Source organism: Rattus rattus, chromosome 7 (assembly GCF_011064425.1).
Source record: "Rattus rattus isolate New Zealand chromosome 7, Rrattus_CSIRO_v1, whole genome shotgun sequence".
NCBI classification, from domain to species: Eukaryota; Metazoa; Chordata; class Mammalia; order Rodentia; family Muridae; genus Rattus; species Rattus rattus.
Genome location: NC_046160.1, coordinates 58,046,542 through 58,071,272, shown reverse-complemented (window position 1 = coordinate 58,071,272; position 24,731 = coordinate 58,046,542). Strand labels below are relative to the sequence as shown.

The window sequence follows — 24,731 nt, the reverse complement described above, 5'->3', positions numbered from 1 at the left end:
GTACAACTTTAGCATGCGGGAAGGAAAATTAACACTATTTAAAAATACTCCTGCTCTTGAACATTTTTATAGCATATACTAGTCACTTGGTAAATTGCAGAGGAAGTCTAATTACATCTTGCCTGAAAGATCAAAGACAGTTATAAGTGTTACCAAGTTCCAAAAGAGTACTTTGTATCCAGCAACAAGCTGAGAAATACTTGGTTCTCACTGGCCTCACTTCAGGGCAATGACACCCACACTGGAGGACAGAAAGCACCTTAGGTCCCTTTGTCCTCACAACTCAGATGAGTCAGGAGACACACATAGGGAACTCTAGCCAGCAGTCAGAAAATGGCCTAAATAAGGCTGCCTAAGTAGCACCTTTAGAAAGTGGGCCTCAGAAGGCAGTGCCTTGCTCCTTTTGAAGAGTAGAAGCCCCTGAAGGGAATAGGGGAGCTGCTAATTATGCAGTGCTGAACCTGCAAGGCAATCCAGGCTGCACCTTTTCATTTCCAGAGCAGTGGAAAGGGATGCATTTCTAGAAAGCAGTGGAGAAACAGTCTATGAACTGATATGGCAGACTTAGGTAGCATCGTAAGAGTCAAACATAATGACTATGGCCACATTAAGAAAAATACCAGGTGGCTGGGACTTTCCGTTATCAGAACCAGAGAGTTTCCAAAGAATTTAAAATAACACCCTTCTCCAGGAAATGAGCTAACCATGAAGAGGGCAGGGCCCTTTGCAGTTCCCCATCCGCATGCCAAAGATATCTCTCCATTGAGGAATGTAAGGGTCAATGTGCGTCATCAAGGACCAATTTATGCTGTTGCCAAAGGCTGTCCCCCACAAATGTATAAAAAGTGTGTGCTTTTGCTACTCAGGGTCACCTCTGTCCCAGTTACAGGGCCAACTCAGTGCGCTGGATCATTAAACCTCTTGAGTGATTGAATCACTTTTCCATCTCTGTGTTTTCGTGAGTGGGATCTCCCAGACATAGGGCTCATCTGGTCCTACAGCATTATCCAGTCCAGAATACACCAAAGAAAGGCCAACCCACAGAGACTCTGGTCAGTGCAGGCTTAAGCGAATCAGGAATGGCAGGCTTAAGGGTTAGCAACATTTTTTTTAAGAACATGATATATCAAAATGAAAAATACGTCAGTTTCTGAGGGAAGTACTTCCAAATCGCCCACTATCAGTTGTCACAAGACGGTGGAAGAACAACAGTGTGAAATCCAGACCCCAACATCTGGAATCACCTCACTCTCCACCACTCCCTGTCCTGTGAATTAAAACAAATCATTAAATCGCTGTCTCCAAGCTTTGGCTTACAGTTTATAAAATAGACATAGTTACAGTGGCTGCACACACACACACACACACACACACACACACACACACACACACACACACACCACCTGTGCCTTCTCAGAGTTATGCAATCTAGGAAAATCCCCCTTTCTGACTCAGGACCTTACCTATACAGTAATGAGGCACAGATCGAAATTTTAATCCTGGCCTTTAATCCCAGCACTAGGGATGCAGAAGCAGGCAGGAAGATCTCTGACTTTTAGGTCAGCCTGGTCTACAGAGGGAGTGCCAGGACTGCCAGAGCTACTTAGAAAAATTAGAAACCCTATTACCAAAAAAAAAAAAGAAAAAGAAAAGAAAAAAAAAGAAGGAAAGAGAAAGAAAGAAAGAAAGAAAGAAAGAAAGAAAGAAAGAAAGAAAGAAAGAAGGAAAGAAAGAAAGGACCAATTACAAAATAGTAGCTGGAAAGGGAAGTGATCAATGAGCATTCATGAAAACAGTTAACCCAAAGTAAAGACAAAGCCTTAAGGGGAAAAAAAAAGTCTTTTCTTGCTGGTTAAAGTGAAAAATGAACAAGGGAAGAGGAAACAGTGGGGGAGCTTTGAGAGGGAAAATAAGAAGTCAGAGGTTGGCTATAATTGACTGGAGGGACCACTGGAGACAGAGGCCCCACGCTAAGAACTGGACTAGCTTTCATCTTTAACATTTCAGGGCAGTTGTTTGGTTCCTACAGTATAGATCTAACTGTTGGTTTCCTACCCAAAGACAAATGGGGAGTTTAAACAAAAGTCAACATCAAGCGCTTTAGAATATATGCCTTTTCAATGAAGTTGAGACCTGGGGAAGTAAATTAGAGGTAGAGCACATGATCAACAGGTGCAAGATCTCCCCAACAAATGGAAAAACAAATAAGGAAGTAATGAAGTACAGCCTTCCCTACTCTTCCTGGAGACATGGTTTCTCTGCATGGCCCTGGCTGTCCTGAAACTCAGTCTGCAGTCCAGGTTGGCCTTGAACTCAGAGATTCGCTGTCCCCTGCCTTCCAGGCTGGGATTAAAGGTGTGCTTAAGTTTTAATTCTGGGTTTCACTGAAGATTGAATGCAGCAAATGAACTTCTGAAAAAATGAGATGGATGGTGCATCCAGTAAAATCACTCATCATGCAAGCCTGGTGGCCTGGATTTGAATCCTGAAACCCATGTTAGAAGCAGAATGCAGTAGTACCCACATCTGTAATTCAGTACACCTACAGGAAATGGGAGGCAGAAAGGAGAATTACCCAGAAGCTCCTAGGCTAGCTAGCCTATCATATGCATCATCTCAAAAACAAGGGGCAAAAGTAGGACCGACTCTTGAAAGTTGTCTGACCTCCATACTCACACCATGATATGCATGTACTCCACAACACACACCATATACATACATACATTCATACATATATATATATTTATACACACACACACACACACAAACACACACACACACAAACACACACACCATACACACATTCAAGGGTGAGTAAGCCTTAGGCACCCCTTTGCCTGATGACTTGAATCTGATTCCCAGAACATACATGGCAAAAGACTATAACCCATTCCATTGAGTCATCCCCTGACTTTCACACACATGTTGAGCATGTGCTCACAATCTTCCACATATGAATCCACACATATGTACAAACAAATAAATGCAACTTTTTAAAAGAAAAGGCTGATTGATAATCAAAAAAGTGTTGCAGTGCAAAAGCTGGGATGGAGGGAAGGAAGCATATCCTTTCGTGTTGGAAGATTTAAAAAATGACTTAGGGGGCTAGAGAGATGGCTCAGCGGTTAAGAGCACAAACTGTTCTTCCAGAGGTCCTGAGTTCAATTCCCAGCAACCACATGGTGGCCTACAATCATCTTTAATGAAATCTGAGGCTGTCTTCTGGTGTGTCTAAAGACAGTGTACTCATGTATATAAAATGTATGTAAAATAAAAAAATCTTTAAAAAATGACTTAGACCAAATTTAAACTTTTAAAAGGTTGAAATTAACTACCATATCTCTGTCAAATCTCTCCAAGGTGAAAGGATTTGACGCTAAGATTTGAAGGCAGTAACAGAAGTAAAAATTACTCCTTCAACATCATAGCACAGAGGTTTCAACTGTACTAAGAGTACAGCATTTCCCCAACTTTAAAGTGTACACGAATCCCAAAATTCTTGTTAACATGCAGATTGATTCAGGAGTTTAAAGGTGGAGCTGGAAAGCTTAATTATTGAAAAGCTCCAGGTGAGATCCAGGCAGCGGGTGTGTAGACCACACTTCCAGGAAACATGTGTTGCTGTTCTGAGTGTTGTGTCTGCCAGAGAGGGCACATCCTCCAAGTTTTCTTATTCACCAGATATAAATTATCCTGATTTGGTTTTGATGACTTGTCGCAAGCTAGAGTTATCTGGGAATAGGAACACCAATTTAGAAAATGCCTCCTTTAGATTGCCCATGTGGGAGGGCTCAGCCCACTATGGGCCCTGCTATCCCTGGGCAGAGGTTCCTGGAATTATACAAAAGTGAGTTAATGGTATCTTTCTTCCACCGGAAGGTTTTAGCTCCTTTGTCAAAGATCAAGTGACTATTCATAAGCAAATGGAATGAACTAGAAAATATCATTCTGAGTGAGGTTACTCAGTCATAGGAAAACACACTTGGTATGCACTCATTGATAAATGGTTATTAGCCAAAAAGCTCGAATTACCCAAGATGCAATCCACAGACCACAGGAAGCTCAAGAAGAAGGATGACCAAAATGCAGATGCTCCCACTCCTTCTTAAAAGGGGAGGGGGAGTATCCATAGGAGGGGATATGGAAACAAAGTTTAGAGCAGCAACTCGAGGAATGGCCATTCAGAGCCTGACCCACATATGGCCCATATATGTATACAAAGCCACCAAAACTAGATAAGATTGATGAAGCCAAAAAAATGCATGCTGAAAGGGACCAGATATAGATCTTTTCTGAGAGACACATCCAGAGCATGTCCAATACAGAGGTCAATGCTAACAGCAAACCACCGAACTGAGAATAGGATCCCCTTGGGGAGAATTAGAGGAAGTATTGAAAGAGGTGAAGGGGCTTGCAACACCATAAGAACTACAATGCCAACCAACCAGAGCTTCCAGGGACTAAACCACTACCGAAAGACTATACATGGACTGACCCAGGGCTCCAACTACAAATGTAGCAGAGAATAGCCTTGTAGGGGCACCAGTGGAAGGGGAAGCCCTTGGTCATGCCAAGGTTGAACCCCCAGTGCAGGGGAATATGGGGGGGGGACAATAAGGGGAATGTATAGGAGGAATACTGTATGGGGGAGGGGGAGGAGAGAGAATGGGGGTTTATGGACAGGAAACTGGGAAGGGGAATAACGTTTGAAATGAAAGTAAAGAAATATATCTAATAAAAATATTAAAAAAAAAAAGTGAGCTAAGCAAGCCATGAGGGCAGGAGCAAGGCAGTAAGATGGGTTCTTTCTTGGTCCCTGCTTCAGTTCCTGCCTCAAGGTTCCTGCTTGAGTTCTGCCCTGACTTCCCTCATTCATAGACTATAATGCGGAAGTATATGCCCTTCCCTCCCAGGTTGTTTTTGGTCATGGTGTTCTATCACAATAGAAAGCAAACTACGACACTATTTTGTCCTAGGGTATCATGAGACAGAGCGTAGACAATACGCCACAGTGTTTTGTGAGAGACGAAGAATCCTAGACACTACTTGATGTAAAGAAGGAACTGACCCTACAAAGATGTCCTCTAATCTCCGGATGTGTGTTCCCCACATCATTTATATATCTTTATGCATTGTGTATGTAGATTTGTATATATGCATACATACATATCACACGATAATTTTAAAACTCTTAGGAGAATCTAAGACATTATTTTAAAAGAAGAGTATGTGTAATAGATGACTCTCATGAATGGCCCTCGGGGAGAGGTAAAACTAGGCTTAAACCTGAGCCCTGTCATTTGGCAGTGAGCAGATGTGTTTATTGGTGTGTTACTACTCGGGATATGATAGGGCAGGACAATTTTATTTTCAGTCCTGCTGCTAAATTTTGTTTCCAAAGTACTTTTATCTTCTTGTCAGGATGAATCTATCACACTGAAAGCATACATCTGAGATTCAAGCACTTATATTACCCGAGAGGGCAGATGCTATTGTGAGGTCAAGACTGCTTTCTGACTCCCTGTACAGTAGAAGATAGATTAGTGAGACGGGTAGAAAGGCCACACCTCACGATTAGGATAACCAAGGAAGGCACTGTAGAGGAATAACGTGCTTCAGCACGTGTTCTGAAGGAAAAGGGTAGTTAGCATGAAAGCAGCTTAGGAACGGGCAAAGACAGTGCTGAACAAAATCCCAGCAAGGACATGTGGATGAAAATGTTCTTGTGAGGACATTTACATTGTCAGACCTGGGCTGCATGCCCAGATTAAGATAATGTTAAGATACTGAGGCCATGTCCTTGCTTCATGATTAGGAGGAGATCATGGGAGAAGAATTATTGCACACTTTGCTCCTCTTGGGACAGAAGTCATTTAAGAATCGTAGCTTGTTAGCAACAGAAGAAAGAGAGGTATTTGTGTCGAATGTCCTGAGGAGAATAGAATAAGGATATCTTTCAGACTTATTTTTCTAGCACTAGACCCATTTAAACAAATTCAATAATAAACCAAAGAAACCAGTGTTTGTTTCTGTGTCAAAAGAGAGAGACAAGGAAAGCAAGGCTGTGTTGTGAGAAGGACGGCCTGGGTCCTTAAGCCGTTCTGGGGCAAATGAGTGCTTGGGTCTATTAGGAGTTTTGACTTTTTTAAAAAAGAGAATGACTGTATTAGTTTGTTTTTAAGTTAGGATTTAGGAACCAGAAGTACAGAGGAAACCTGTGCAGAGGTGGTTTTGTTTTATGATGTTGATGAAGAAGAGGAGAGGAGGAGGAAGAAAAGGAGGGTGAGGTAGAGGAAGAGGAAGAGAAGATGACCTCTGGCTGTAGAACCAGAACCAGGCACTGGCATCCTGACTAGTATCCTCTCTCTCATCTAGTACACTACCTTCTAAAACTTTGTGAGAAGACATTCCAAAGACAGCATGTGAAATCCAATAGACATAACTATTTAGAAACTTTCCAGTGGCTTCTATTTCCTTCTGAAATTAAGATCTTCATAATAAGAGAGATGCTCTTATGCATGTCTGTGTGTGTACATGTATGTGTGTGAATGTATGTGCACACGTATTCTTGTACATGTGGACGTCCAAGATTGATGTGTGGTGCCTACCTCAATCATTTCCCCCTGATTTTCTGAGACAGTGAACCTGGAGCTCCCTGACCTGGCTGACCAACCAATGAGCTCCAGGGTTCTTCCCATCTCTGCCTCCTTAGCATTGGAATTAGAGCAGCACCTCACCACACTTAGTTTTTTATGTCAGTGATAAAGATTGAACTCGGGTTCTCATGCTTGCACAGAAAGCACTTTCCTGACTGAGCCTTCTCCCCTGAACCCTGACAGCAAACTACATTAAAATTTCACTTTAAAAACCTATAATCTAACCTCCATTATTTAATGTCTAAGCAATTAATTGATTATAAAACAATTTCTCTTCTAGAGATCTAGACTTGCAGCTGTTATTTCAAAGCCCTTCATAGTAATAATACAAGAATTTAAACATGTTCGTCCCATCATATGTACCAAGAAAAAGCTTGCCTTTAGCATAAATAAATGGTTAGCTTATTCTGATGTAAATGCAAAGGGATAGCACACAGTAAGGTTGAAAATAATGGTAATCGTGTCTAGTATACTTTTAAATGCACATGATTACACGTTTAATGAAAAAAAATTTCGGGCCCCAGCCCCGAAAAAAAAAAAAAAAAAAAAACAGAAAAAAAAAAAAGAATTTATGTTTAAAAAAAAAAAAAAGAGATTTGTAAGGTGATCAGGAAAGCTTATAAAGACATATGTAAGTTCGGTTATAGAGATAAATGAATGTGGACGATAGTGGTTAATATCTTTCATTTGCCAAACAAATGAGCATGATTTCTAGAATGACAAAATTCTGAGTTGATATCTAACTTAGCGACTCGGGCTTGAAAGTTTCTCTCTCCCTGTCTCTCTCTCTCTCTCTCTCTCTCTCTCTCTCTCTCTCTCTCTCTCTCTCTCTCTCTCTCTCTCTCTCTCTCTGTCTCTCTCTCTGTCTCTCTCTCTCTCTGTCTCTCTCTGTCTCTCTCTGTCTCTCTCTCTGTCTCTCTCTCTGTCTCTGTCTCTCTGTCTCTCTCTGTCTCTGTCTCTCTGTCTCTCTTTCTCTCTCTCTCTATCTCTGTCTCTCTCTCTCACTCTCCCTGCAACACCCCCCATGTGTGTGTGTGTGTGTGTGTGTGTGTGTGTAAGAGAGAGAGACAGACAGACAGAGAGACAGACAGAGACAGAGAGACAGAGAAAGTCTGACTCCTCATGTAACCCAGGTTGGCCTTGATTTTGATCCTTCTGCCTCAGCATCTGAAGTGCTTGTATTATATTCTTTATTTCTTTGCCTTCTTCAGCTTTCCTTTGGAATTTTTGGAATTTGGTCTACTTTTTCCATACACTTTATTAAAGGGGATTAGCATTGTGGAAGAATTGCTTTAATGTTCAGATGATGCCTCTTTCATTAACCTCCATATACACAGATCATAGTGTGTTCCCTTAATCCTGGCACTCAGAGAGATGAGGCAAGAAGACTGACAGCCTGGGTTAGACTACAAGCTCTGGGTCAGCCCAAGCTACACAGTGAGATCTAGTCTCAAAAATTAAAACCAAACAAACAAAAGAAAAATATCTCATGTCCTACTAAAGTAAATGTAATAATGATGATATTAAAATATGCTTTGTATGGTAAACTGAGCAGAACTACTGCATAATTTATGGGATATTTCTCCACTAGTATTAAGAAATACTGCATATATACCAGGCACTGGACACCCTATAAGCTCTACAATCTAGGACTATTTTTTCCTTTTATTTTTAAACAGGAAGGGCCTGAACTATAATCTCATGGGTCTTAGGAGTCCAAAACTGGATGAGTAAATAACCACATTCTCATAGGAGTGGTCCAGATGTGGTGACTGCTGAAGGCCAGGCTTCCCTGGAGCCGGACGTTCAGATGCTGTTTTGCATATGGGAATTTTAATGGTGGCCACTATGGGGCTCAGCCTTATGGGGAAGTGCAGTGAAGATGGTGGCCTGAAGTAGTCACAGCAAAGGCCCCAAAAGATCCTGCAGGAATCACACACTAGATGGAATCAGAATAAAGGCTTCTTCTCCAAGTTGCTCAGTGCTTGGACGCATCCTGACGGCATAGCATGGATGAGGCAGCTTTTTTCTTTTTAACCTAAAGGCTAAGGACAGTCTCTGAAAAGGAAGACCCAGCTGTGAGGCATCAGCCATCCAACACCTCCAGAGGCAGGGAAAAGGCTCCTGAGAGAAGGAGAGGGATGTGTATGGTACCATAGCTCTGCTACAGTGACTCAGCTTGGGATGGCTCTGGGCACCTGATTAGGGGTTTATAAGTTACAGGTCATATCATTTAGTGCCGAAAGAACCAGGCATAAACTTGAGGGAAGAAATTCTTATACTGCTTTATGTATAAATAGGACAGGAATAGCCTTTCTGTCTTTTTCCAATCTTCCTCTCCTCGACTCCGTCTTTCTTTGGTTACGTTTTTCTCTCTCATATTTTTATGTAGCATGCAACACAAACATGAGACTTAAGTGTCAAAGAGGAGGACGGAAGAGGGAGAGAACTTGAAATATGGAAAGAGAAGAATCATTGCTACACCCAAATCACCTTGTCAGTAATAATGGGAGAAGTAAAGGGAGAAATTTTGCTGTGTTTTTCTATTTTAATAAGGACGACCAAAATGTTTCCAAGTTCAGGATAAAAGTGTGCATTATTCATTGTTATGTCTTTATCCATTGGGTAGCAGCTCTTTAAAAGGTAGAAAATCATCAGCCAGCAGGAGCCGTTTATTAGGGCCTGAATCCAAAATAGATGCCTAGGGGATAATGAATCCAGCTTATATGATGTACGAGTGCAAAGAGCCATTAATTCATATTATGCTGTGTTGCTCCTCTATCAACTTGGGAAAACAAAGTCTCTAACCACTACTCTCACTTCAGCCTGGCCAGCAAGGCACTAGCATGGTAGCTGAGGTTCAAAAGTTAAGGCCAAACCTGAATGAGAAATAATTTTGAAAGTACCCAAGCAACAAAAGGCAGTGGAGAGTAAAAATTCAAATGCTGCAGGATGTTATCTGATTAGACATCCACTGCCATTGTCCTCCCTCAAAATGGTGCACGAATCGCTGATGTGAGGCTTATGACGTCTATAGTAGGACTGAGTTTGCACCAAAAGTCAGTGGCTCAGCATTTCCTTTCTTCTTTATAAAACTGCACACAACAGAGGGCACCGGATAACAACTTTATGCTAAAAATGGTTGGAGCCTGTTGAAATACGGCCCACTCAGAAGTGTCACCCTGGCAACTCACGCATGACTTCTGTTTTCCAACTGTTTCTCTCTCACGATCTTTGAGAATCCTATGTTGGGAGGACAATAGGAAGCTTACTTCCAACTTTAAATGCATTTAAGTGCCAACTCCATAATTAACATAAACCCTACACATTGCTTTTGTTGCTGTGGCTTTTGTTTTTTGTGTGTTCATTTGTTTTTAACACATTGCTACTTGCAGTGCTCACCCGGAATCTGGGCAGAAAGCAGTCACCCCACCCTGGCTGCATTCTGTGTTTTTCCCATGCTTAGACACTACAAACATCAAGCCAGATAACAATGGTTAGAGCTAGCTTCCCTGTTCACAGTGCCAGGCTGTCTTGTGCTCAGTCTACAATAGTTTCCACATCGGTCTCCAAGCAAACCTTCTGCAAAGTGACTGCCTCCCAGAGCTTGCTTTCCTTTTCCTGTTTCCACTCAGTTCTTTAGACAAAGCCCCATAAAGGATCTTGTGTTTAAGAGGGATCCAGTGAGTGTGTCTGTGACATAGAAAGTATGAGTGAGAAAGAAAACGAGAGAGGAGACAGAATCTGAAGTGACAGAAAAGTCAAAGAGGGTGAATGAGAGAGGAATAGTTCCATGCCTTGCATATACCAATGGAAACTCCTTGTCCTACTGGCAGCTTTGGGATGATTGAAACATGTTTCACACACACCCTAGTGTGTCGCAGGCAAGAATTCACAGTCACGAACGGTCCGCCCGTGAACCGCCACACAGAATAATTCATTGTCCTCACAACCACCTACCGCTTGCATGCTTATGCCGTCATTCTGAATCATGGCCACTGACCTTGCTCACAGATTCATTTTGTATACGTAAAATCCACAGCAGACTCCAGTGTAATTGAACGAATCAGAAATATCTTCTGTCTGTATGAGTTCTGAAAACGCTAGCATCCTTTTTCAAACTAGAAATTAAACATGAGTGGTTTAGGGTTTCACTGAAGTGGTAGGACCAGTATAGAAAACCAGAAGATAACAAAAAACAAGGTCCATGTTAAAACTACAAAGAACCAGAAAACAAAACTATAAAGTGTTCACCATAGTCTCACGTTTTAAAGTGAAATAGATTTGGTCAATCCGGAGTAACTACCCAGTGTAATTGCCTTCCGTGTAAAGCAGTTCTTGGTCCTTGTTTTAAGTACATGTTTTAAAATGTCTGGATAATTCACTCTACACAATTCAACAAGGTTTGGTTAGGAAGAGAGGGAGGAAGGGAAGGAGAGAGAGAGGGGGGAAGAGGGAGAAAAAGAGAAAGAAAATGAATATTATAATGGAGGAAGGCCAGAGTGTTTCAAGAAACCAAGTCACTGGTTCCAGCTGCTAGGACTAAAGCAGTTACCAAATTCTGCCTTAATTTGATTTCTGTGTTTGAAAATGAAAGTGGTAAATGAGCCGATCCTGGAAAGATGACAGTGAAGTGGACGATAAAGACTACAATGGTAAGGTTTTGTAATTTCCCAGTACATCTTAAGAAAATTAGTCATTAAGCTAATTAAGGCCATAGTAATTCAATAAAATTGACTCAAAATAGCACAATTGTAAGCATTATTTGAATTTAAAATTCTTACCCATGACATTCCCTCAAAGAAGGCTCTGAGTAATGAGTGCCTGAAGTCTAAGGGGGGACTCACTCTCAAACACTGAGGCCTCTGTTACGACAGACCCATCAACCATGTTCAGAGTGGATACTAGGAATACCAAGGGGTGGAATAAGTACCACCCTACTGAAGTACTCAAGAGAGGCCCTGAGTCTCCTATAACAATGCTCAAATACTTCACTAAGCAAGGGAAATGAGGCATTGACAAGAGACCACAAGAATTAATACTAAAACAGAGTTATACTTGGGCAAATCACTAATTGAAATGGAGAATGAAACTGAATAGCAGCCGTCCTAAAACATAGGGGTTTGTTGTTTGTAAACAGTGCTTAAAAGTTCTTTCTCTCAAACTAAAAGGGCTACCAATTTACGTCCTAGAAAACAGCTCAGTCTATCATGCCAGGAAAACAATACCTACAGCTACACGTATAAATGAAACAACAATGTTCAAATGGAAATCGATAAGATTTGGGGCTGTGTCTTACATATATGAACAAATAGTTTTGAACACAAATATTAAGGTACTTTTTAAAAAAATAAATGTAGTTACTCCCTGCTTGGGATCTTCTTACTTCTTTTCAGTTTTCATATTTTGTGATATTAGCGGTGACCTTGGGGATCCACAGAGGCAAGGCTGGCACTCTACTACTAAGCTGGATCCCTGAACAGTGGTTTGGCGGTATGTGTCTCTCGAGAGCTTAGAGCTAGCCTGTGGGCCTGGAGAGAGCTGGTGGAGCCTTTAGGAGGCGAGGTGTAATAAGGAGAAGTCAAGCCATCAAGGGCATGCCCTTGAAGATGATATTGGGGTCCTAGCCACTTCCCTGCTCTCTCTGCTTTCCAGTCACCTTGAGCAGCTTTACTCTACCATCATAGGCTTCCCATCATGACCTTCTGCCTCACCACAGACCCAAAAGCAACATGGCCAGGTGACCATGGACTGCAACTTTGAGACACCAAAGTGTAAGTTGGTTTCCTCAGATTTTTTTTTTTTGTCACAGCAACAGAACACTGACTAAGATGGCCTACAATTTCAATGTTTCTAGACCCAATTTCCTCTTTGATCTCCACTTTCTCCTTCCAGCTACCTGGCAATCAATTCCAAGGTAGATGTCCCCACCTACATTGAAGCCCTAGCTTCTTCAAAAGTATTCTACTCCCACCTTTTATCCTCTGAACGTTTCCATCATGTTCTTAGTCATCCCAGTCAGAAACTCAAAAGTCTTAAGTCCTGATTTTTTTCCTTCTCCCAAACACAACCACTCTTCAACTATAGCATATTCTCACTTCTTCAAATAACTCTCTCGTTCGGTCCTTACTGCTTCTATTCAAATTCCATATCTCAAAAATATTCCCTAGACTATGCCAAAATTAGTCTTCCCTTCTTCCAGCCTTGCTAACCCCTTCTTGGACTCTCTTTACATAACAATTCTCAGAAATTGAGCACTACTACTGTGTTTTGATTGCTTGATTTATTTTGATGGGGTAGAGTTTTTTTTTATTTTATTTATGTATTTATTTCTTTTATTTTATTTTTATGAGTATGCTATCACTGCCACACCAGAAGAAGGCATCAGATCTCATTACAGATGGTTGTGAGCCACCATGTGGTTGCTGGGAATGGAACTCAGGACCTCTGGAAGAGTAGCCAGTACTCTTAACCACATCTCTCCAGCCTGAGTCTTTTGATTTTTAGATACAAACTCACTGTGTGGTCTGGCTGGCCTAGTACCATGTTGACCACACTGACATTTAACTCACAGAACTCTGACTGTCTCTGCCTTGAGTGCTAGGACAAAGGTATGTCACCACACCCAGTTATACTGTGGGTTTTTGTTGCTGTTGAGACGTGCCTAAGAATGCGCTCATATGCTCAAATACATCTTCACAGATCTAAGTTTCACTTAAAATAACTTCCAATTCATTTGCCACTAAAACTTCTTCCCCTGAAGAAAATCTCATGATCACACACAGAGAAATCTCAGAAACAGTTCCCCATTCATTCTTTGAAGAAGTGAATTGTGGTAGACACAACAGTTAATTTAACTGTGGAGGACAAAAACAAAGCCACCCACTCTCACCTTCAGAAGATCCTCAGGGTCCGGAAGCCCCTAATGCTTCCCTGATTTCTGAAGTCCACCTTTTCTCAGGGTGATGTCAACAGCTGAAAGCAGCCTTCAGCAAACAGGGGTTCAGGGTTTCACTGGGGAGTATCACAAAAACTCCTGAGAAGGAAAAAAAAATGACACAAAGGAATGTAAATTCTTGGAGGTCAGTTAATTCTATTAAGCTGAGACTTCCTTTTATTATCTACCTAAAATAAACAAGGGAACTTGATACATATGAAATTCTGTGATTAGTTTCAACAGAACATTATTGCATTTACAATCATAAGTAATTCTAAGAACTTTAAGCAATTTAAGGGACTGGGTAATGAAAAAAGGTAACTTAATTCCAATTACATTTCAATGAAGCAGAGAAATCTGAAATACTTCTCAAACAACTATGTGCACGAATCAAAAAAAAAAAAAAAAGAAATAAAAGAGTTGGCCCTTATTCCTCTCTACTACTTCATGGTAATAATACATCATGGGTTACAAACATCTCAACACACAAACAACTCTTTCTGAGAAGAATCTAATTCAATCTGAAAAGAACAAACAATGAAGAACACAGCATTTGATCAAGGTTGACAGTGTCAGAGAGTTCAGCCATGCAATTATGTTTCAGAGTGGACTTTGAGGTGATGAGGAAGGATGGCAACCAGGAATAAAGGGGTTGCTGAGCACAATGTAGTTAGAAAATTAAGAAACAAAACAAAACAAAAAAAATTAGATAATGTGGAACTTAACAGAGTAAAACCTTAATTAAATGAAATCCACCAAGCAGGAATGCTTTGATAGCGTATTTATCTAATACCTCTCGTCTATGAGAAAGAATAAGAATCACAGACAGGGTTGTTTAGAAAGCTGATGTTACTAGAATGGCAGCCCAAAAGGAAAATAGCAGAAGCTGGAAGTTCGAGCCTCTTACCACAATAGTGTGAACTTGGGCTTGCTAAGTGTCCCTCAACCCCGTCTACACTCCTTGACCCTATTTGCACTCTAGCACTCTAGGTGGACTTAAAAAAGGGGGGGACTGATAATGTGGGCAGGCTGGGAAGACAGCTCAGTAGGAGAGCATTGCAGGTGAGGTCCTGAGTTTGAAATGTCCAAAACCACATTAAGCTATACATATTAGTTTGTGTCTGCGATCCTAGAACTCCTACAGTGAGATTGGAAGGAGAGGTAAGAAAATCCTCACAGACTTTCAACCCAAACCTCGCATATGTAGCCACAGACAAAAGCCCCTGTCTCAAATAAGCTGCAAGGCAAGGGTCCGCACTCAGACTGTCCTCTGACCTTGTCATCTATTTGTTCAGTGACAACTCATTCTTACACTGGAAAGCAGAAACAGAAGCATCCCCAGTAACCGTGGATTTTGACTGTATAAATAAGCAATCTCTGTTGTTTGTGTGAGGGCTAATGTTTTACGGAGTGATAAGAAAGGCTGAGTATTAAATACTGAAGACTGTTTCACTTCAGGCAATTTTCAGAAGAGTCATCACCAAAATCTGCCCTACGAGACTCAGTCCATCTGATGTCTGAATTTAAATGTGGCACTGGAGTCTCTGGTATGTTCTCTGCAACAGCTTCAGACAATGGACATTCTTAGATTTATCTTTCATCATCGGAGAGAGGGACCTGTGCTGCCGTTTGCTATTACACCTCATTTTACCATGTAAATTATTCCCTTTCTTGAAGGCATTGCTACTGACTATAACAAAATCTAATTTATAAATTTTTCACACATGAAATTGAATTTAGTTAAGAAGCTAATGCAGAACCGTTACTGTTCTGACATCCTGGGCATATTTTAATTCCATTGCATCACAATGATCTCTAGGGCTCTTTATATTATTACCATAAAAGAGTGATTTTCATTAGACAGTGCTGGAAAGAAACAAAAGGATAGTAGGAAAAATAAAATAAAAACCCAAGTGCCAGGAGGCTGCAAGGTCACGGAGCCTAACCATCTCTCTGTCTATGGTCCGTCCCTTGTTTAGGCAGCTCTACACAGAGCTGAATTTCTCACCTGAAACCTGTACCTCAGTGGGGCTAAACCCAGGTTCGTGCTTGAATATGAGCATCCTAATCATATCCCACTGTCCAGAAAAAAGGAATGAGCTGTTTCTTTAGCAGAGCCAGCCAATGATTGGGCTTCTGGGCTCGCATTTGAGGTAGGTGGATGGCCCATTAAAAAGCCTCACAGAAAAGTCTGTGTCCTACAAAAGTGACAATAGGATTGGTCAATCAAGCTGGAGTCCTCTGGAGTTTGGAAAGGATACTGAGGATAGGGGAACCTATATGGAGGGAAGCAGAAAAGAGAAGAGAACTGGAAAGCAAATGGTGCCTGAGGTTCTTTCAACCCGGATTTCCTTCCTACCTTTCAAATTTAAGAAGAAACCATGGGAGACTCCGGGGCCGGCGGATCCCTGCCCTCAGCAGCTCTCTGCTCCCAGGCCCCCTGGAGGGGAGTTCTCGCCGCCTGGTCGGGCGGGCACTCCTGAGGCAGCAGAGCGGAGGAGACCACCAACGCTGCCCACCCCTGCCCACATCCCTGGCCCAGGAGGAAACTGTTAAGGGCCTCTGGGTACCCGTAGAGGAGGGCCCAGGAGCAGCAGGTCCACCGCGTCTGAGACACCGCACCTGAAGGGACCGACCGGATAAACAGTTCTCTGCACCCAAATCCCGTGGGAGGGAGAGCTAAACCTTCAGAGGGGCGGACACGCCTGGGAAACCAGAAGAGACTGCTCTCTGCACACAGTACTGAGCCCAGAGGAAAACACCAAAAGATATCTGGAACCCTGGTGCACGGAACCTCCCGGAAGGGGCGGCGCAGATCTTCCTGGTTGCTGCCACCGCAGAGAGCCCGTGGGCAGCACCCCGCGAGCGAACTTGAGCCTCGGGTCCACAGGTAAGACCAACTTTTCTGCTGCAAACGACTTGCCTGGTGAACTCAAGACACAGGTCCACAGGAACAGCTGAAGACCTGTAGAAAGGAAAAACTACACACCTGAAAGCAGAACACTCTGTCCCCATAACTGGCAGAAAGAAAACAGGAAAACAGGTCTACAGCACTCCTGACACACAGGCTTATAGGACAGTCTAGCCACTGTCAGAAATAGCAGAACAAAGTAACACTAGAGATAATCTGATGGCGAGAGGCAAGCACAGGAACCCAAGCAACAGAAACCAAGACTACCTGGCACCATCGGAGCCCAATTCTCCCATCAAAACAAACATGGAATATCCAAACACACCAGAAAAGCAAGATCTAGATTCAAAATCATATTTGACCATGATGCTGGAGGACTTCAAGAAAGACGTGAAGAACTCCCTTAGAGAACAAGTAGAAGCCCATAGAGAGGAGACACAAAAATCCCTGAAAGAATTCCAGGAAAACACAATCAAACAGTTGAAGGAATTAAAAATGGAAATAGAAGCAATCAAGAAAGAACACATGGAAACAACCCTGGATATTGAAAACCAAAAGAAGAGACAAGGAGCTGTAGATACAAGCTTCACCAACAGAATACAAGAGATGGAAGAGAGAATCTCAGGAGCAGAAGATTCCATAGAAATCATTGACTCAACTGTCAAAGATAATGTAAAGCGGAAAAAGCTACTGGTCCAAAAAAAACAGGAAATCCACGACTCAATGAGAAGATCAAACCTAAGGATAATAGGTATAGAAGAGAGTGAAGACTCCCAGCTCAAAGGACCAGTAAATATCTTCAACAAAATCATAGAAGAAAACTTCCCTAACCTAAAAAAAGAGATACCCATAGGCATACAAGAAGCCTACAGAACTCCAAATAGATTGGACCAGAAAAGAAACACCTCCCGTCACATAATAGTCAAAACACCAAACGCACAAAATAAAGAAAGAATATTAAAAGCAGTAAGGGAAAAAGGCCAAGTAACATATAAAGGCAGACCTATCAGAATCACACCAGACTTTTCGCCAGAAACTATGAAGGCCAGAAGATCCTGGACTGATGTCATACAGACCCTAAGAGAACACAAATGCCAGCCCAGGTTACTGTATCCTGCAAAACTCTCAATCAACATAGATGGAGAAACCAAGATATTCCATGACAAAACCAAATTTACACAATATCTTTCTACAAATCCAGCACTACAAAGGATAATAAATGGTAAAGCCCAACATAAGGAGGCAAGCTATACCCTAGAAGAAGCAAGAAACTAATCGTCTTGGCAACAAAACAAAGAGAAGAAAAGCACACAAACATAACCTCACATCCAAATATGAATACAACCGGAAGCAATAATCACTATTCCTTAATATCTCTCAACATCAATGGCCTCAACTCTCCAATAAAAAGACATAGATTAACAAACTGGATACACAACGAGGACCCTGCATTCTGCTGCCTACAGGAAACACACCTCAGAGACAAAGACAGACACTACCTCAGAGTGAAAGGCTGGAAAACAACTTTCCAAGCAAATGGTCAGAAGAAGCAAGCTGGAGTAGCCATTCTAATATCAGATAAAATCAATTTTCAACTAAAAGTCATCAAAAAAGATAAGGAAGGACACTTCATATTCATCAAAGGAAAAATCCACCAAGATGAACTCTCAATCCTAAATATCTATGCCCCAAATACAAGGGCACCTACATATGCCCTAAAGCTCAAAACACACATTGCACCACACACAATAATAGTGGGAGATTTCAACACCCCACTCTCATCAATGGACAGATCATGGAAACAGAAATTAAACAGAGATGTAGACAGACTAAGAGAAGTCATGAGCCAAATGGACTTAACGGATATTTATAGAACATTCTATCCTAAAATAAAAGGATATACCTTCTTCTCAGCTCCTCATGGCACTTTCTCCAAAATTGACCATATAATTGGTCAAAAAACAGGCCTCAACAGGTACAGAAAGATAGAAATAATCCCATGCGTGCTATCAGACCACCACGGCCTAAAACTGGTCTTCAATAACAATAAGGGAAGAATACCCACATATACGTGGAAATTGAACAATGCTCTACTCAATGATAACCTGGTCAAGGAAGAAATAAAGAAAGAAATTAAAAACTTTTTAGAATTTAATGAAAATGAAGGTACAACATACCCAAACTTATGGGACACAATGAAAGCTGTGCTAAGAGGAAAACTCATAGCGCTGAGTGCCTGTAGAAAGAAAAACAGGAAAGAGCATATGTCAGCAGCTTGACAGCACACCTAAAAGCTCTAGAACAAAAAAAGCAAATACACCCAGGAGGAGTAGAAGGCAGGAAATAATCAAACTCAGAGCGAAATCAACCAAGTAGAAACAAAAAGGACCATAGAAAGAATCAACAGAACCAAAAGTTGGTTCTTTGAGAAAATCAACAAGATAGATAAACCCTTAGCCAGACTAACGAGAGGACACAGAGAGTGTGTCCAAATTAACAAAATCAGAAATGAAAAGGGAGACATAACTACAGATTCAGAGGAAATTCAAAAAATCATCAGATCTTACTATAAAAGCCTATATTCAACAAAACTTGAAAATCTGCAGGAAATGGACAATTTCCTAGACAGATACCAGGTACCGAAGTTAAATCAGGAACAGATAAACCAGTTAAACAACCCCATAACTCCTAAGGAAATAGAAGAAGTCATTAAAGGTCTCCCAACCAAAAAGAGCCCAGGTCCAGACGGGTTTAGTGCAGAATTCTATCAGACCTTCATAGAAGACCTCGTACCAATATTATCCAAACTATTCCACAAAATTGAAACAGATGGAGCACTACCGAATTCCTTCTATGAAGCCACAATTACTCTTATACCTAAACCACACAAAGACCCAACAAAGAAAGAGAACTTCAGACCAATTTCCCTTATGAATATCGATGCAAAAATACTCAATAAAATTCTGGCAAACCGAATCCAAGAACACATCAAAACAATCATCCACCATGATCAAGTAGGCTTCATCCCAGGCATGCAGGGATGGTTTAATATACGGAAAACCATCGTGATCCATTATATAAACAAACTGAAAGAGCAAAACAACATGATCATTTCATTAGATGCTGAGAAAGCATTTGACAAAATTCAACACCCCTTCATGATAAAAGTCCTGGAAAGAATAGGAATTCAAGGCCCATACCTAAACATAGTAAAAGCCATATACAGCAAACCAGTTGCTAACATTAAACTAAATGGAGAAACTTGAAGCAATCCCACTAAAATCAGGGACTAGACAAGGCTGCCCACTCTCTCCCTACTTATTCAATATAGTTCTTGAAGTTCTAGCCAGAGCAATCAGACAACAAAAAGGAGGTCAAGGGATACAGATCGGAAAAGAAGAAGTCAAAATATCACTATTTGCAGATGATATGATAGTATATTTAAGTGATCCCAAAAGTTCCACCAGAGAACTACTAAAGCTGATAAACAACTTCAGCAAAGTGGCTGGGTATAAAATTAACTCAAATAAATCAGTAGACTTTCTCTACACAAAAGAGAAACAGGCCGAGAAAGAAATTAGGGACATGACACCCTTCATAATAGATCCAAATAATATAAAGTACCTCGTTGTGACTTTAACCAAGCAAGGGAAAGATCTGTACAATAAGAACTTCAAGACTCTGAAGAAAGAAATTGAAGAAGATCTCAGAAGATGGAAAGATCTCCCATGCTCATGGATTGGCAGGATTAATATAGTAAAAATGGCCATTCTACCAAAAGCGATCTACAGATTCAATGCAATCCCCATCAAAATACCAATCCAATTCTTCAAACAGTTAGACAGAACAATTTGCAAATTCATCTGGAATAACAAAAAACCCAGGATAGCTAAAACTATCCTCAACAATAAAAGGACTTCAGGGGGAATCACTATCCCAGAACTCAAGCAGTATTACAGAGCAATAGTGATAAAAACTGCATGGTATTGGTACAGAGACAGACAGATAGACCAATGGAACAGAATTGAAGACCCAGAAATGAACCCACACACCTATGGGCACTTGATTTTTGACAAAGGAGCCAAAACCATCCAATGGAAAAAAGATAGCATTTTCAGCAAATGGTGCTGGTTCAACTGGAGGTCAACATGTAGAAGAATGCAGCTCGATCCATGCTTATCACCCTGTACAAAGCTTAAGTCCAAGTGGATCAAGGACCTCCACATCAAACCAGATACACTCAAACTAATAGAAGAAAAACTAGGGAAGCATTTGGAACACATGGGCACTGGAAAATTTCCTGAACAAAATACCAATGGCTTATGCTCTAAGATCAAGAATCGACAAATGGGATCTCATAAAACTGCAAAGCTTCTGTAAGGCAAAGGACACTGTGGTTAGGACAAAACGACAACCAACAGATTGGGAAAAGATCTTTACCAATCCTACAACAGATAGAGGGCTTATATCCAAAATATACAAAGAACTCAAGAAGTTAGACCGCAGGGAGACAAATAACCCTATTAAAAAATGGGGTTCAGAGCTAAACAAAGAATTCACAGCTGAGGAATACCGAATGGCCGAGAAACACCTAAAGAAATGTTCAACATCGTTAGTCATAAGGGAAATGCAAATCAAAACAACCCTGAGATTTCACCTCACACCAGTGAGAATGGCAAAGATCAAAAACTCAGGTGACAGCAAATGCTGGCGAGGAAGTGGAGAAAGGGGAACACTCCTCCATTGTTGGTGGGATTGCAGACTGCTACAACCATTCTGGAAATCAGTCTGGAGGTTCCTCAGAAAATTGGACATTGAACTGCCTGAGGATCCAGCTATACCTCTCCTGGGCCTATACCCAAAAGATGCCCCAACATATAAAAAAGACACGTGCTCCACTATGTTCATCGCAGCCTTATTTATAATAGCCAGAAGCTGGAAAGAACCCAGATGCCCTTCAATAGAGGAATGGATACAGAAAATGTGGTACATCTACACAATGGAATATTACTCAGCTATCAAAAACAATGACTTTATGAAATTCGTAGGCAAATGGTTGGAACTGGAAAATATCATCCTGAGTGAGCTAACCCAATCACAGAAAGACATACATGGTATGTACTCATTGATAAGTGGCTATTAGCCCAAATGCTCGAATTACCCTAGATGCCTAGAACAAATGAAACTCAAGACGGATGATCAAAATGTGAATGCATATTGCTCCTGAGAGACACAGCCAGAATACAGCAAATACAGAGGCGAATGCCAGCAGGAAACCACTGAACTGAGAACAGGACCCCCGTTGAAGGAATCAGAGAAAGAACTGGAAGAGCTTGAAGGAGCTCGAGACCCCATATGTACAGCAATGCCAACCAAACAGAGCTTCCAGGGACTAAGCCACTACCCAAAGACTATACATGGACTGACCCTGGACTCTGACCTCATAGGTAGCAATGAATATCCTAGTAAGATCACCAGTGGAATGGGAAGCCCTGGGTCCTGCTAAGACTGAACCCCCAGTGAACCAGACTGTTGGGGGAGGGCGGCAAGGGGGGGGGGAGGGGGAGGGGAACACCCATAAAGAAGGGGGGGGGGAGGGATTAGGGGATGTTGGCCCGGAAACCGGGAAAGGGAAAAACACTAGAAATGTAAATAAGAAATACTCAAGTTAATAATAATAATAAAAAAAAAAAAGAATATACTGAGACAACTCAAGTGCCCTCTGTTGATTTCCTTTCCCCAGTTTAAGTTTGGACTTTGCCTCTTAGTCCCAAGTGTGAACACCAACTCAGACTAGATGGCCACTTAATTTTCTTCCATAAATGATTCAAGGATAAGGGATCACACACAAAAAAAAAAAAAAAAAAAAAAAAAAAAAAGGTAAAGAGGTCCAACCTGTAAATGACTGAGCTTGGCTGCCATTGGTCAGCTCAGGGATGACGTCACAATTTCCCTTCTTTGACCCAACAATGCCCACCAGCACTGAAAAGGCTGGGTCCTGGCTGAGGCACACACAGAGGGAAGATTTCACCCCATGGAAGACACTATCTAGATTGCTCCTGTAGTGAAGACCAATCGCTTCTATCTAAATCAGCAGGATCGGAGTTCGTGCTTCTATAATCATGGGAAAAGAAAGCAAAGAAAGACCGAAAGTGAACGTCTCTCCTTATGTCCACTTTATGATGGACTTCAGAAGTCAAATGAGGGAGCAACAGCCAAACACCGAGTATGACTTTACCGAATTTTCTAGAAAGTGTTCTGAAAAATGGAAGACCATCTCAAAGAAGGAAAAGAAAAAGTATGAAGACCTGGCCAAGCGCGACAAAGATCGGTACCAACGTGAAATGAGAAACTACACCGGGCCAAGAAGGGAGAGAAGGAGGAGGGATGTGAATGCACCGCGGAAGCCCCCATCCTCGTTCCTGCTCTTCTCCCAGGACCATTTTGAGCAGATAAAAGAACAACACCCGAACTGGACTGTGGGGCAGTTGGCCAAGGCTGCAGGGAGGATGTGGGCCAGGTGTTCGGAAGAGGATAAAATCCCCTACGAGGAGAGGGCTGCGCTTCTGAGGGCCAAGTACCTTGAAGAGCGGGAGGCCTACTACCACCAATGCCAGCGCGGGAACTAAAACTTCAAGGGATGGGGCAAACCCAATCTGAAACAATAAACCTCATTCAACTGGAAAAAAAAAAAGAAGAAGAAACCATGGAGTGAGTCCCTCTTCCTTAGTGTGCCCTGGATTAATATCTCTCTTATAAGCTTCATAGGTTTTTTTGTTAGAATCAATTCTTAGATTTTTGTATCTATTATGCCCAAAGCACTTGACTCCCCAATTCTGGTCTTACGAAAATGTATGTTATGCCCTTCCCCCTCCCAGCATTCACACATGAGAGGAGTAAACGGTCTAGCATGGCTTTCACACAACAGTGGCATAAAAGGAATAGATACCTTCTGGATAATGAACAAAGATAAATGTACTCTCCTGCCTTGCTTGTTACTAATGATGAATAATTACCAATGCTACAAATCATCCTACTGATATAAAATGATACATAAACTTATAGATAAAGCTTTCTACATGTAACTGGCTAAACACTGGAAAATCCAGAAGAATTACATCTGAGCAACAGTAGAGAAAATAAGGCTGTAGCTGAGGAAGGTGTCGGCATGAACTTCATTACGACAGTAATCACCTGTGCACTGGACCAAGAAGCCGTGTTGGAGAAACATATTGGCGAAACAGAGCCAGGTTAGTTTCAGCCTTCCCTGAGGCAATTGTGGAAATTAGACAAATCTGTCATTTGGAGTCATCTGGTATAGCCCTGCTGAAGTGGAATTGTTTTCCTAAGATATCAATGTGTTGTCTAATTTAGCTCTCAGTAAGCCTTGTGGGATCTCTCATTACAATAAAAAGCTCCCATGGTCGTCTTACGTTCTGGTTGTCTCAGTTTTCTGGCTCCAGGTTCACTGTCTAGCTAGACCGTTCCCGGAGAAACCCTGTCCATTCTTCCCAGTTGAACTCGAAGCCTCCTGTCCTCCCCAGGCTGGTTCTCAGTGCTTTGAAAGTCCTGCTGCGCCAGACTATAACAAAAGCACATGAGGAGATAAGGATAGACCTCAGTTGGGGGATATGACTTGCGGTTGCTGGCCAGCCAGACTGGCATATTTGGAGCGTTCTTGATCTCCATGAAAACAAATAAAAACAAACAGTAACGGTTATCGTCCAAGGGGTGGCACCTGAGCTTGTCCTCTGACCTGCACATGTGCCTGCATACACATGTACACCACCCCCCTACATAAACATCCACACATAGAAAAGCACGTAAGAGTGTGCATGAATTTCATCAATGTTGATCAGGCAAAGGACAACCTGGCATACCTTACTTTTTCCAACGGTGTTGAATTATTAAACCATTTATACTACAACTCTTCCTGTACGTTCATAAGGACAAGGTCTTACTACACACAAGCCATAGAACATGGTTGTACTGGAAACAAGACCCAGCAGCTTCTGTGAAAATCTGAAAAAAATACCACTTTGTGTTTGATCGTACTTTGCGTTTCTTTTTTCTGCAGTCTTTCCCATCCTTTACTGCAAACAAGTGCCTTTCTCCACTGGTTAAAAACAAACAAGCACGCCCCCCTCCCCACTGCCTCACCACAGCACTCAACCGCAGCAGGTACCCCCTGCTCTCCCAAAGCCTCTCCTGCACCGAGTAGGCTGAA

At 41.7% G+C, this 24,731-nt stretch overlaps 1 protein-coding gene across 1 annotated transcript; it reads left to right on the top strand.

The window, feature by feature from the left end:
* The first annotated feature begins 22,626 nt into the window (after window positions 1–22,626).
* LOC116905008 (high mobility group protein B4-like) lies at window positions 22,627–23,178 on the top strand. Its single transcript, XM_032907693.1, has one exon. The coding sequence runs from the start codon at window positions 22,627–22,629 to the stop codon at window positions 23,131–23,133; it is 507 nt and encodes a 168-aa protein (XP_032763584.1). The 3' UTR covers window positions 23,134–23,178.
* Window positions 23,179–24,731: the final 1,553 nt, after the last annotated feature.